The sequence below is a fragment of the Ranitomeya imitator genome, chromosome 1, assembly GCF_032444005.1.
Source record: "Ranitomeya imitator isolate aRanImi1 chromosome 1, aRanImi1.pri, whole genome shotgun sequence".
Taxonomy (NCBI): Eukaryota; Metazoa; Chordata; class Amphibia; order Anura; family Dendrobatidae; genus Ranitomeya; species Ranitomeya imitator.
Genome location: NC_091282.1, coordinates 466,796,142 through 466,808,241, shown reverse-complemented (window position 1 = coordinate 466,808,241; position 12,100 = coordinate 466,796,142). Strand labels below are relative to the sequence as shown.

The window sequence follows — 12,100 nt, the reverse complement described above, 5'->3', positions numbered from 1 at the left end:
GCTGTTCCCTGGTAAAACTGGGGGATGCTGAGTCACTGGTGCCCGCAGCAGGCACAGTATCCCCACGTCCTCTCCCTGCAGAAACTCCACGACCACATGCCTTACTCCCTGCCTTCTTCATCTTGGTAGACTGATAAACAGAAAAGTACTAAGGGCTTAGTGTGCTTATTCCTGAACAACTGCTAGCAGGTATAAGAAACTAATTTTCTAAAGTGTGGACTAGACTTTAATATGAGCTGATGTGGCGTACACAACTGTAAAGTGAAGTGTTTTGTGAACTTTATTAACTTTTTGTTTTTTTTCACAAAAAGACACTGGATGTGCCCAAAGATGTCAAACCGATAGTATCACAAACTTTTTGTAGCTATTACAATGCAGGAAGGTAACCTACAATGCAATAGATGAGGCTCCAAAAATTAGGCTAATACTAATCTGGCTGGGGCTGCAGGGCACAAGCCAGCAGAAAGGCTCCTCTATCTACCCCTATATAGTGTTTACAAGCAATCTAGCTGGATACCGATGGAACCACACTAATGCTACTTTCACACTAGCGTTAACTGCTATCCGTCACAATGCGTCGTTTTGCAGAAAAAACGCATCCTGCAAAAGTGCTTGCAGGATGCGTTTTTTCCCCATAGACTTGTATTGACGACGCATTGCGACGGATTGCCACACGTCGCATTCGTCGTGCGACGGATGCGTCGTGCTTCTGCAGACCGTCAGGAGCAAAAAACGCTACATGTAACGTTTTTTGCTCCTGACGGACCGCTTTTTCCGACCGCGCATGGCCAGAACTCCGCCCCCACCTCCCCGCACCTTACAATGGGGCAGCGGATGCGCCGGAGACATGCATCCGCTGCCTCCGTTGTGCAATGCGTTAAACGCTAGCGTCGGAATCTCTCCCCGACGCATTGCGACGGGGAGATTCCGACGCTAGTGTGAAAAAAGCATAATAGGAGAAATCAGGAAAAATGAGCTGCACTAATGCAAAAAAGGACAATGTATGAGGCAGTGATGCACACTGAGCAGACTACAACCGGAGGTGGCTGCAGAGCACACTACAGCGTGAGCTGTACTCACACACAGAGACCTCATAGACAGCCGTGAACAGCGCTGCAAGGCAAAAGAACGCTTCTCAATTCTCACACAGCGGTTGCTAAAGTAGCCTGGGTAAAGCACAATAAAGCAAATCGCTAGCTCAAACTGTCCCTCAGAGTCAGAACAGCAGCGTCCTGTCCCTAAGTAAATTCACAGCAGAGTGAACCCAAAATGGTGGCGGCTTTTATAGTGCATCATGACATCATTTCAGCAGCCAATCACAGCCATGCCATTAGTTAACATGCCTAACATGCATAGCAGGATGTCCCCACACTTCTTAGGATTCCTCATTGACTGAATAAAATCAAACTGGCTCATTGCATTATGGGAATTTCCAGTTCCGGTATTCGATATTCTAAAAGTATCGAAACTCCGATACCCGATATTGCAGTATCGGAATGCTCAACACCACTCATTGGTGGTTAAGGGCATAAAAGTTAAAAAATTGCTACATTTTCCACAAATTTCCGTTTCGTTTTTTTTTTTTTTTCCCCACAAAAAAAAAACCCACACAAATTGTATCAAACAAATTTTGCCACTATCATGAACTACAATAGGTCTCTAGAAAACAGTCTCCGAATCAGTGGGATCCATTTAAAGGGAACCTGTCACCCCGTTTTTTCAGATTGAGCTATAAATACTGTTAAATAGGGCCTGCGCTGTGCGTTACTATAGTGTATGTAGTGTACCCTGATTCCCCATGTATGCTGAGAAATACATTACCAAAGTCGCCGTTTTCGCCTGTCAATCAGGCTGGTCTGGTCAGGTGGGCGTGTTCACAGCGCTCTTTTCTTCCCCAGCTTTCCGTTGGTGGCGTAGTGGTGTGCGCATGTCCAAGGTCCGAATTCCCTGCGCCCACGTGAAGACACAGCGCGCGATCTGCGCTGTCATCCCTTTCATCGGTGGGGGCGGCCATCTTCCTGGGGCCGCGCGTGCGCAGATGGAGTGCTCTGCTGCACGGGGCTTCAGGAAAATGGCCGCGGGATGCCGCGCGTGCGCACAAGAGATCACGGCGGCCATTTTCCCAAAGCCGAGTTTGCACCTTTGGACCTTGGACATGCGCACACCACTACGCCACCAACGGAAAGCTGGGGAAGAAAAGAGCGCTGTGAACACGCCCACCTGACCAGACCAGCCTGATTGACAGGCGAAAACGGCGACATTGGTAATGTATTTCTCAGCATACATGGGGAATCAGGGTACACTACATACACTATAGTAACGCACAGCGCAGGCCCTATTTAACAGTATTTATAGCTCAATCTGAAAAAACGGGGTGACAGGTTCCCTTTAAGTATTCCAGAGTTATTACCACATAATGTGATGGTGGTCAAAATTGTAAAATTTGACCCGGTTATGAAGGTGAAAACAGGGGACTGAAGGGGTTAAATGATAAAGGAAAGGGCGCACTAAGGAAGCAAAACCTGCATCACAATAATTAGCTGATATTATGATTATTCGAAAATGCTAAATGAATGTCAGCTTTTTAGGTTTATGAAGGTATTTCTGTTTGAATATAGCATAAAGTTGGCATGTAATTTATTCCGCATGGAGTGCATATTTTGAAAATCGTTGATCTTCAGCGGCCACACAGGTATGTTTAATAGGCCCAAACCATCGTACAGGCTCTTGATTGTAATTTTTGTTTTTCTTGTGAACAGTTTTCAATTATAATTACTTTTTTAAAATTGTTTTTTAATTTTTTTTTTTTTCTAATAACAGATTTCCAGCAAACGTTCTGATACATCTTCTAGCGGACTTGGGTCTCCAGAAAAAGATTTAACTACTTCAAAGGATGATAGTGGTCCCCTTGATGTCAATGATGTAAGTTAGAATGTAGTTAATGTACTCTAGCATTTTGTTTTTGAATTAACACCAAAACAAAAGCAAAGACCTGTACTTCGGTATAATAAGAAAAGAACCATCATATACAAGGATTATCCACTTTTTAAAATGGATGTCCTATTTTTCAGGCATGACTGCAATATTAACCCCTTAATGACCGCCAATATATCTTTTTACTGAACTGAGATATAAGATAATAGCATCCCCACACAGGTGACAATCCCACAGCTGTTGGCTGTACACTATAGCTGACAACATGCTGTGTTAGCCACGATCAGTGTGTGCACCGTCCATATCTGTTTAACCCCTTAGAAGCGGCTGGCAAAATTGACTACATCATACAAATGGTTAACAGTGTGGGGGCTTCCTATTTAACCTCTTCAGCACCCAGAGATTATGGTCGTGTGGTTCTAATGTTTGCCATGGCAATTCACAGCCAAATTGCCGCCTTAGAGTTTGCCGGCTATAGCGGCATGTTCAGAAGTTGGCGACAATTAGGTGGTAAGAATACACTTTTTTTCTTTTTTGTTAGGCCGGGTTCATATTAGCATATGTGTGCGCAGCGTATACCTGCGTACCGATCCACATGCGTCTTGCGTACGTTTAACATTGTGTTTGCAGGGACATGCGTTTGCATCAATGCGAATGCATACGCATGCATCTTTTCACGGTGTCTGGCAAACGCAACTTGTTGCATTTCTTGAGGCGTCAATTTTGCGCAGGCATGCGGATAAGTGCGTCAAAACAATGCATTGCTGTCTATGGGAACACATTGGTACGCAAGGACATGCGTACGTATGCGTTTGATAGGCATGCGTACTTCAGACTGCGTATGTTCAGCCATCCACCTCCACCATGCGCATAAACAACACAAACACATTTAACCCCTTAGTGACGGAGCCATATTTTTTAAATCTGACCAGTGTCACTTTATGTGGTAATAACACTGCAATGCTTCAACAAATCCCAGTGATTTTGAGATTGTTTTTTCGTGACACATTATACTTTATGGTAATGGTAAATTTAGGTCAATATGTTTTGTGTTTATTTATAAAAAATATCAAATATTTGAGAAAAATGTTAAAAAATTAGCAATTTTCAAATCTTGAATGATTATCCCTTAAATCCAGATGGTCATACCACAGCAATCCATTAATAAATAACATTTCCCACACGTCTGCTTTACATCAGCACCATTTGTAAAATGTTATTTTATTTTGTTAGCATTTTAGGAGGATTAAAAATGTAGCAGCAATTTTTAATTTTTTTCAAGGAAATTTTCAAAATTTATTTTTTTAGGGACTTATCCATGTTGGAAGTGACTTTAGGGGTCTCATATATTGGGAAACCCCCAAACGTGATACCATTTTAAAAACAGCACCCCCTGACATATCAAAAACTGCTGTCAGGTAGTTTATTAACTCTTCAGGTGCTTTACAGGAATTAATGCAAAGCGGCATGATAGGAATGAAGATGTGCATTTTTACCACCTAAATGCCTCTAACTTCTGAACAGATTACAACAGCCGTCAGACTCTAAGGCCGCTATTTGGTCATGAATTGCCATGGCAAACATCAGGACCACAAAATCAAGATCTGAGGGCACCAATTTGGTTAAATAGGAAGCCCCCCACACTCTGTTAACCATTCATAATGTTGTGGTCACTATTCACAGCAGCATCTAAGGGGTTAAACAGAGTTGGACGGTGCAAGCACTGATCGTGGCTGATGCAGCAAGTTGTCAGCTATAGTGTACAGCTGACAGCTGCTGGATTGTCACCTGTATGGGGAGGCTATTCTCTTATATCTCAGGTCAGTTAAAAGGCGTATTGGCGGTCATTAAGGGGTTAAAGCATGCAAACGCATTTAAAGCATGCACACGCAGCGAGTCTTTTTGGCGTCATGCTTAAGATGATACAGAGTAAAACCGCAGCGTAAGCATGCGTTTTGGTTTACGTATGCAGATGATACGCTACGCACAGATACGCTAATGTGAACTTAGCATTATGCCAATTTGAATTAAAGGGACTCTGTCACCTGAATTTGGCGGGACAAAGCAATCTTGCCTTGTGCAGGCGTGTACTATGGAGGACAGAGAATGAACTTCAATCCAATATTGCAGCCAGCATGCAGCCAGCGGGTAAGGAAAGGGTGAATCAAACACCCGAAAACTCCGCCCATATGACCCAAAACCAGTCCCGCCAAATTCAGGTGACAGGTTCCCTTTAATTACTGAAAATCATTTGAAGGGTTAATAAACTACCTGACATCAGTTTTTTATATATCCAGGGGTGCAGTTTTTAAAATGGTAACACTTTTGGGCGTTTTCCAATATACAGTGCCTACAAGTAGTATTCAACCCCCTGCAGATTTAGCAGGTTTACACATTTGGAATTAACTTGGCATTGTGACATTTGGACTGTAGATCAGCCTGGCAGTGTGAAATGCACTGCAGCAAAAGAATGTTATTTCTTTTTTTTTTTTTTTTAAATTGTGAAAAGTCTTTTCAGAGGGTCATTTATTATTCAACCCCTCAACCCACCAGAATTCTGTTTGGTTCCCTTAAAGCAGGAGTCCCCAACTCCAGTCCTCAAGGCCCACCAACATGTCATGTTTTCAGGATTTCCTTAGTCTTGCCCAGGTAATAATTGCATCACCTGTGAAATGCAAAGGAAATCCTGAAAACATGACCTGTTGGTGGGCCTTGAGGACTGGAGTTGGGGACCCCTGCCTTAAAGTATTAAGAAGTAGTTCAGGCACAAAGAACAATGAGCTTCAAATGTTTGGATTAATTATCTCTTTTTCCAGCCTTTTCTGACTATTTAAGACCCTCCCCAAACTTGTGAACAGCACACATACATGGTCAACATGGGAAAGACAAAGGAGCATTCCAAGGCCATCAGAGACAAGATCGTGGAGGGTCATGTGGCACCCCTAGGGGTATTTGCCACAAAAATAGTTACTGACAGTAAGTACAAATACTAAAATAGCAAGACTGCACTACCACCTCCGGCCAGAAGGGGGAGCTCCAGAGACTCCCCTTGATCCATTCTGGTCTGAGAGAAGAAATGGCAGTTGGGCTAAGGAGCTGAAAGTGAGAGGTCATACAGTTGAATTTCTAACAGTCCTGTGACGGTTTCCAGGCCTAAATCACCGGCCTGAGGAGAAGAGGGATAGAGAAAAAGGACATTGTGAGAACCGGGTAGCATTAATCACTACCCAGAACAGGCGCAAAGACGGATACCGGATCCGTGGCTGTATTCATTATATATAATACAGCAACCGGAAAAACGTGAGGTGATATCAGCTTCACTAGGGTCGGATGCAGCAACAGACACAGAGTTCAGCGGTACTCCCAGAGGGGGTAAACCGATAAAAGGACTCGGGTTGCCCGTCAAACCAGGACCCGGAGGGGACAGATTGGGCTGGCAGCCAGTTCACATACAGCAGCAGGGCCACACACAAATTGCGCACAATAAGAGGCAAAGACCCTGGCAGGGTCAAAGTAACTCAGAGTTCCCATACAGACTCCGGTGACAGGACTGGTTGTAAATCCTTTTATGTTAAAGTAAACTGGTCAAACGTTTCAGTGCCTCAGTCTTTCATTTGGACAATAGCCATCTATCCAGGATCGAGATCGTCACCGCTGGGAGAACCTGCTGCTGATCAAGTAAGTGCCTGTCCCCTCATGATACCCCTTACACTGTGCATTGCCTGAGGCCACAGCACCGGGTCAAGCCACCCGTGACATCCCCCTCAAGAGAAAGACTCCATTGGTCCGGTGCTGGGTATCCCGGTCTCCTGGGCGTCACAATTGGCGTCACGAACAGGATCTAGCCAGCCCGTATACCGGGTATTGTGTGCCGTGATTGGAGCCCAAAACTGTGAAAACTGGGATGAAAAATCTTGAAAATTGACTTTATTAAAGAAAAATCCATTCCCCATTGAAAACTATTGAAAGTGACTTTTCCCCATTGGTTATAATGGAGTAAAGATGGCCGCCATCCCCTGAGGTAATCACTTCATAACCGTTAGGCACGAGACTGTTAATTGAGCTACGCCATCACCTGAGCCCCAGTCTAACTGAAAAACTTCAGAATCCGCCATTACAGAGCGCGGTGGGTGGGAGCAGCAGGGGGCGTGTCATTGTGGGCGGCACCAAGCTGAGCGCTCTGACATCAGAGCAAGGGGAAAATCGATCCTGCTGCACAGCGGAAAGAATCTACACTATCCCGACGGAAGCGGAGGACCGGAAGGGTCCGGATTAACTAAGGGGGCACAGTATGTCGCAACACGGAGACGCCGCAGCACTCGGCAACGCTAATGCAGCTGAAAGACAGAGTGTCAATAGAGAGTCCGGCAGCGCAGCGGTGCAAGGAGTGGCGCCCATCATGCCGGTGCTGATGCCATATACCCCGGGTGGCCCATGGCTTCCAATGTATGAAGGTGAGCCTAATACCCTTGACGATTTCAGAGAAAAGATGCGGCCCATTTTGACATGTTCCCTGTGGGTGAAGTTCAGCGTGTTAGTCTCCTAATGATGCAGTTAAGTGGCCATGCTAAGCGAGAAGTCACAGCATGGGCAGCTGATCTAAAAGGCACTGTTGAACGCATATTTGCTGGATTAAAAGCTACATTTGAAACCACGGCCAGCAGCAAAGCTAAAATACAATTCTTTAGTTGCAAACAAAAAGCTAATGAGGGCGTGAGAGACTTTGCCTTAAACCTGCAGGAAGCCCTTAAATCACTTACACTGGCTGAACCCATTTTTAACACCGGAGCGGATAAACTGCTAAGAGATCAATTTATTGAGGGACTCTACACCCCTTCTCACCGGGGGCATGTGAGCATGCTTGTTTTTAAGAACCCTGAATTGACATTTGCCCAATTAAAGGAGAGCGCTATACGTCTCCAGCTGGCAGAGGCACCTCGGGATCAGGATCCTGCGCAACCCATGGCAGAGGCACCTCAACAACAGGGAGTGCCAGTGACATCAGCTATGTCTGGGGCCATTGCTAAGCCCCTGGGGCCCAGTACTAATGAGGCTCTTCAACAAAAGCTTGACTCTTTAGCTGATGTTGTTGCTTCAATGGCTAAAACCATGCAGGAGATGAGAGGACACAAGATGGAGTTGGCAAACTGTAGAGAGGATGTTCCATGGATGAGACCCCGGAGATACCCGACATGGAGAGGACGACCCCGCGACCGCTACCAACCGGATGGACAGCCCATTTGCCGCCGTTGCCAGCAGCCGGGCCACTTTGCACGAGATTGTGATTTAAACGGGAATCCCCTGGGAATGCGGGCCGCTTCGCAGGAATGAACTTTCAAGGCCCAACACCCTGGCACGACAGGTACATCGGAGGACGACCCATTATCCCTATCGTGCTGGACGGAATTCCCCTCAACGCTTTGCTGGACACAGGTTCCCAGATTTCATCTATACCGTATATCCTTTATAAGAGGTACTGGGCTGATGCAGATATTGATAAAGGGCCCTCTGATGTTGAACTAGATATATGGGCCAGTAATGGTAAGTTGGTACCGAAACTAGGATTCAGGGAGATGACCATAAATATTGGTAAAGTAGAACTGAAGAAACAGGGTATAATTGTTGTTGATGTTGACCGGCGGAACTGTGAACCAACTGTATTGATAGGAATGAATGTGTTAGAGAACTGCTTTTCCGAAGTCATTTCTGTCTTACAGCAAATTGCTGAAACTGCCCAATCCTGCCAGCAGAGAGTTCTCCGGAGGGAAATAAAAGTATTGATGTTAAGGCAACAGGTAGAAGTTGCAGGTGGAGAAATCGGCAGTGTGAGGGTAAGTGATCCAACAACAGGTAGAAGTTGCAGGTGGAGAAATCGGCAGTGTGAGGGTAAGTGATCCAACGTCTATTGTAATCCCACCAAAAACAGAAATGCTGGTATGGTGTAGAGCAGCCATTGGTACTAAGGGACGAGATTATCAAGCCTTAATAGAACCAGTGTACACCGACAGCAGGCCCACTATACTCACAGCACGAGGGATAGTCGAGGTACACCGGGGACGAGTGCCGGTACGACTTTTGAACTGTGGAGAGGAAGAGGTCACTTTGCCAAGGTATGCTACAATGGCAAAGCTATATACTGTTGACAACAATGCCATCACAACCATTGAGCCCTTAGAACCAACCTGTCAGGTGGAAGGCAATGGCTCAGATGGAGAAATGGAGGATTGGTGCCAACAGCTACACGTGGGCATAAATTCAACACCTACCCATCAGAAACAAGGGGTGTATAGGCTAGTGACGGAATATGAACAAGTCTTCAGTAAACACCCATTGGACTTCGGACGGATAGAAGGGGTAGAACACACAATCCCCACAGGTGACCATCCCCCAATAAAAGAAAGATATAGACCCATACCGCCCGCTCACTATCAATGTGCAAAAGATATGCTGAGGGAAATGAAACAGGCCGGGGTAATAAGAGACAGCTGTAGCCCCTGGGCGGCCCCTCTAGTGATTGTCAAAAAAAAGGACGGAACCATGAGAATGTGCGTAGACTACCGGAAGATTAATAACATCACCCATAAAGACGCCTACCCCTTGCCTAGGATAGAAGAGTCCTTAACTGCTTTGAAATCTGCTAATTATTTTTCCACCTTAGACTTAACAAGCGGGTATTGGCAAGTCCCTGCGGCTGAGAGAGATAAGGAAAAGACGGCATTCACCACACCAATGGGTCTATGTGAATTTAATCGCATGCCGTTCGGACTCTGCAACGCATCCGGTACCTTCCAGCGGCTGATGGAATGCTGCCTCGGACACAAGAACTTCGAGACCGTCCTCCTGTACCTAGATGATGTGATCGTCTACTCAAAGACTTACGAACAACACTTAATAGACCTGGCAGAAGTGTTCGAAGCCTTATCCAGGTATGGCATGAAAGTCAAGCCATCCAAATGTCACCTTCTCAAGCCAAAGGTACAGTACCTGGGACACATCGTGAGTTCGGAGGGAGTAGCACCAGATCCCGAGAAAATAAGCGCCATAAGGGATTGGCCAAGACCTACCAGCGCAAAAGAAGTGAGACAATTCCTGGGATTGGTGGGTTACTATCGCAGATTTATAAAAGGATTTACCAAGTTGGTAGCACCCTTGCAAGACACCTTGGTAGGGCAGACGAAGAAACCTTCAAACCGAAACCCTCCTTTTCAGTGGAACGACGAAAGGGAAGACTCCTTTGAACAACTAAAGAAGGCACTAACCGGAGAAGAGGTTCTGGCATACCCAGATTACCATAAACCTTTCATCCTCTACACCGATGCCAGTAATGTGGGACTAGGAGCGGTGCTGTCAACAAAAGCAAGAAGGTCGGGAGAAAGTCATTGCCTTTGCAAGTAGAAAGCTCCGGCCTACTGAAAGAAATTCAGAAAATTACAGCTCCTTCAAATTGGAACTACTGGCAGTAGTTTGGGCTGTGACGGAGCGTTTCAAACACTATCTGGCCGCTGCAGAATTTATTGTCTATACTGACAACAATCCGTTGACCCACCTGGACACAGCCAAATTAGGTGTGTTAGAACAGCGATGGATAGCCCGGTTATCTAATTACAACTTCATAATCAAGTATCGAGCAGGTCGCAAGAATGGAAATGCCGATGCCCTATCCCGGATGCCACACTTGAGAGATGTAGAAGAGGAAACGGGGGAGCTTGAAGAAATTGAACTACCAGCCTTCCATCGTCCCAAGGCAAAACATCATCAGTCAAGTACCTATCAGAAACAACAAGAGGTGAATTTTAATCCGTTAGCACACCATAGATGGGCTGACACCCAAGACAGCAATCCGGCTGTGAAGTTGGTGAAGGAACTGTTGACTGAGCAAAGTGCATATCCCTATGAGGATGCCCCAGAAGAGACGCATCAACTCTGGAAAGAGAGAGGCAAAATGTTCCTGTATCAAGGGAAGCTCTGTAGAAGATACACCAATCCGAAAACACATGAATTGGTTTGGCAGATTATTGTGCCTAAACAAGATGTGAAGATGGTCCTCGAAGCTTACCATAATGGTGCTGGTCACTTCGGTTGGAAAAAGTTAGAAGTACTTCTAAGAGAAAGATTTTATTGGGTCGGGATGAGAAAATCAATCGAACAGTGGTGCAGAAATTGTGGCCCGTGTAACCTCAGAAGAAACGATCAAAAGAACCAAAGACCACCACTGCAGCCCATAATCACCAAACAACCACTTGAACTTGTAGCCATGGACCACGTGAAGTTGACACCAAGCCGGTCCGGCTATGTCTATGCCTTGACCATCGTGGACCATTATTCACGTTTCTTGGTAGTAGTACCCGTAAAAGATCTGACAGCAAAAACAGCAGCCAAAGCGTTCCAAACGTACTTTTGTAGACCCCATGGATATCCGGAACAGGTTCTCACCGACCAAGGTACAGCCTTTGAATCAGAGATCTTCAGAGAATTCTGTAATATGTATGGTTGCAAAAAGATCCGGACGACGGCCTATCATCCACAAACAAACGGCTTATGCGAGAAGATGAACCATATTGTAATAGAACTACTAAAGACTTTACCTGAGGCAGAAAGGAATCAATGGCCAGAGAAATTGCCTGACTTGGTGGATCTGTATAATCATGTCCCGGTGAGTTCCACCAATTGCACCCCAGCTTACCTTATGCGTGCAAGACCCGGCCAATTACCAATCGATCTAGAAATGGGAATTCTGAAACCAGACGCAGAAGTCCAAGACTCCAATTGGGATATCATACGGCAAAAGCAGTATCGCCAAGTGCAAGAGAGTGTGGAAAGAAGCCTTCAGCAAACTAGAGAAAGACAAGAGCGAACTTTCAACCAGAATGCTCTAGCGACCCCATTAAGACCAGGTGACCAAGTGCTCAAGAGAAATCGCCGAACCAATAAACTGGACAATCAGTGGGAAGCCGTACCCTACACAGTTTTGCCAACAAGAGTGGATAATCCTAAAATGTGTCTCATTAGCAAAAACGGAGGCTTAACATCTGTACTAGTGTCAAGAGACAATCTTAAATTATGTCCGGAAGCATTGAAAGAGCCAGACGTTGTCCAGCCAGAACCAGAAGTTATTCAACCCATACAGGTTCAACCAGTAAAGGAAAAAGAAGAGGAAGTGTATCAC

At 45.5% G+C, this 12,100-nt stretch overlaps 1 protein-coding gene across 6 annotated transcripts in view; it reads left to right on the top strand.

Moving 5' to 3' along the window:
• Window positions 1-12,100, top strand: part of PSIP1 (PC4 and SRSF1 interacting protein 1) — a 221,445-nt gene that overhangs the window by 125,801 nt on the left and 83,544 nt on the right. For all 6 annotated transcript variants that reach the window (XM_069765186.1, XM_069765205.1, XM_069765216.1 and 3 more), the window contains one exon: window positions 2,821-2,922. In XM_069765186.1, the coding sequence (XP_069621287.1) occupies window positions 2,821-2,922 (102 nt within the window). The remainder of the gene's footprint in view (window positions 1-2,820; window positions 2,923-12,100) is intronic.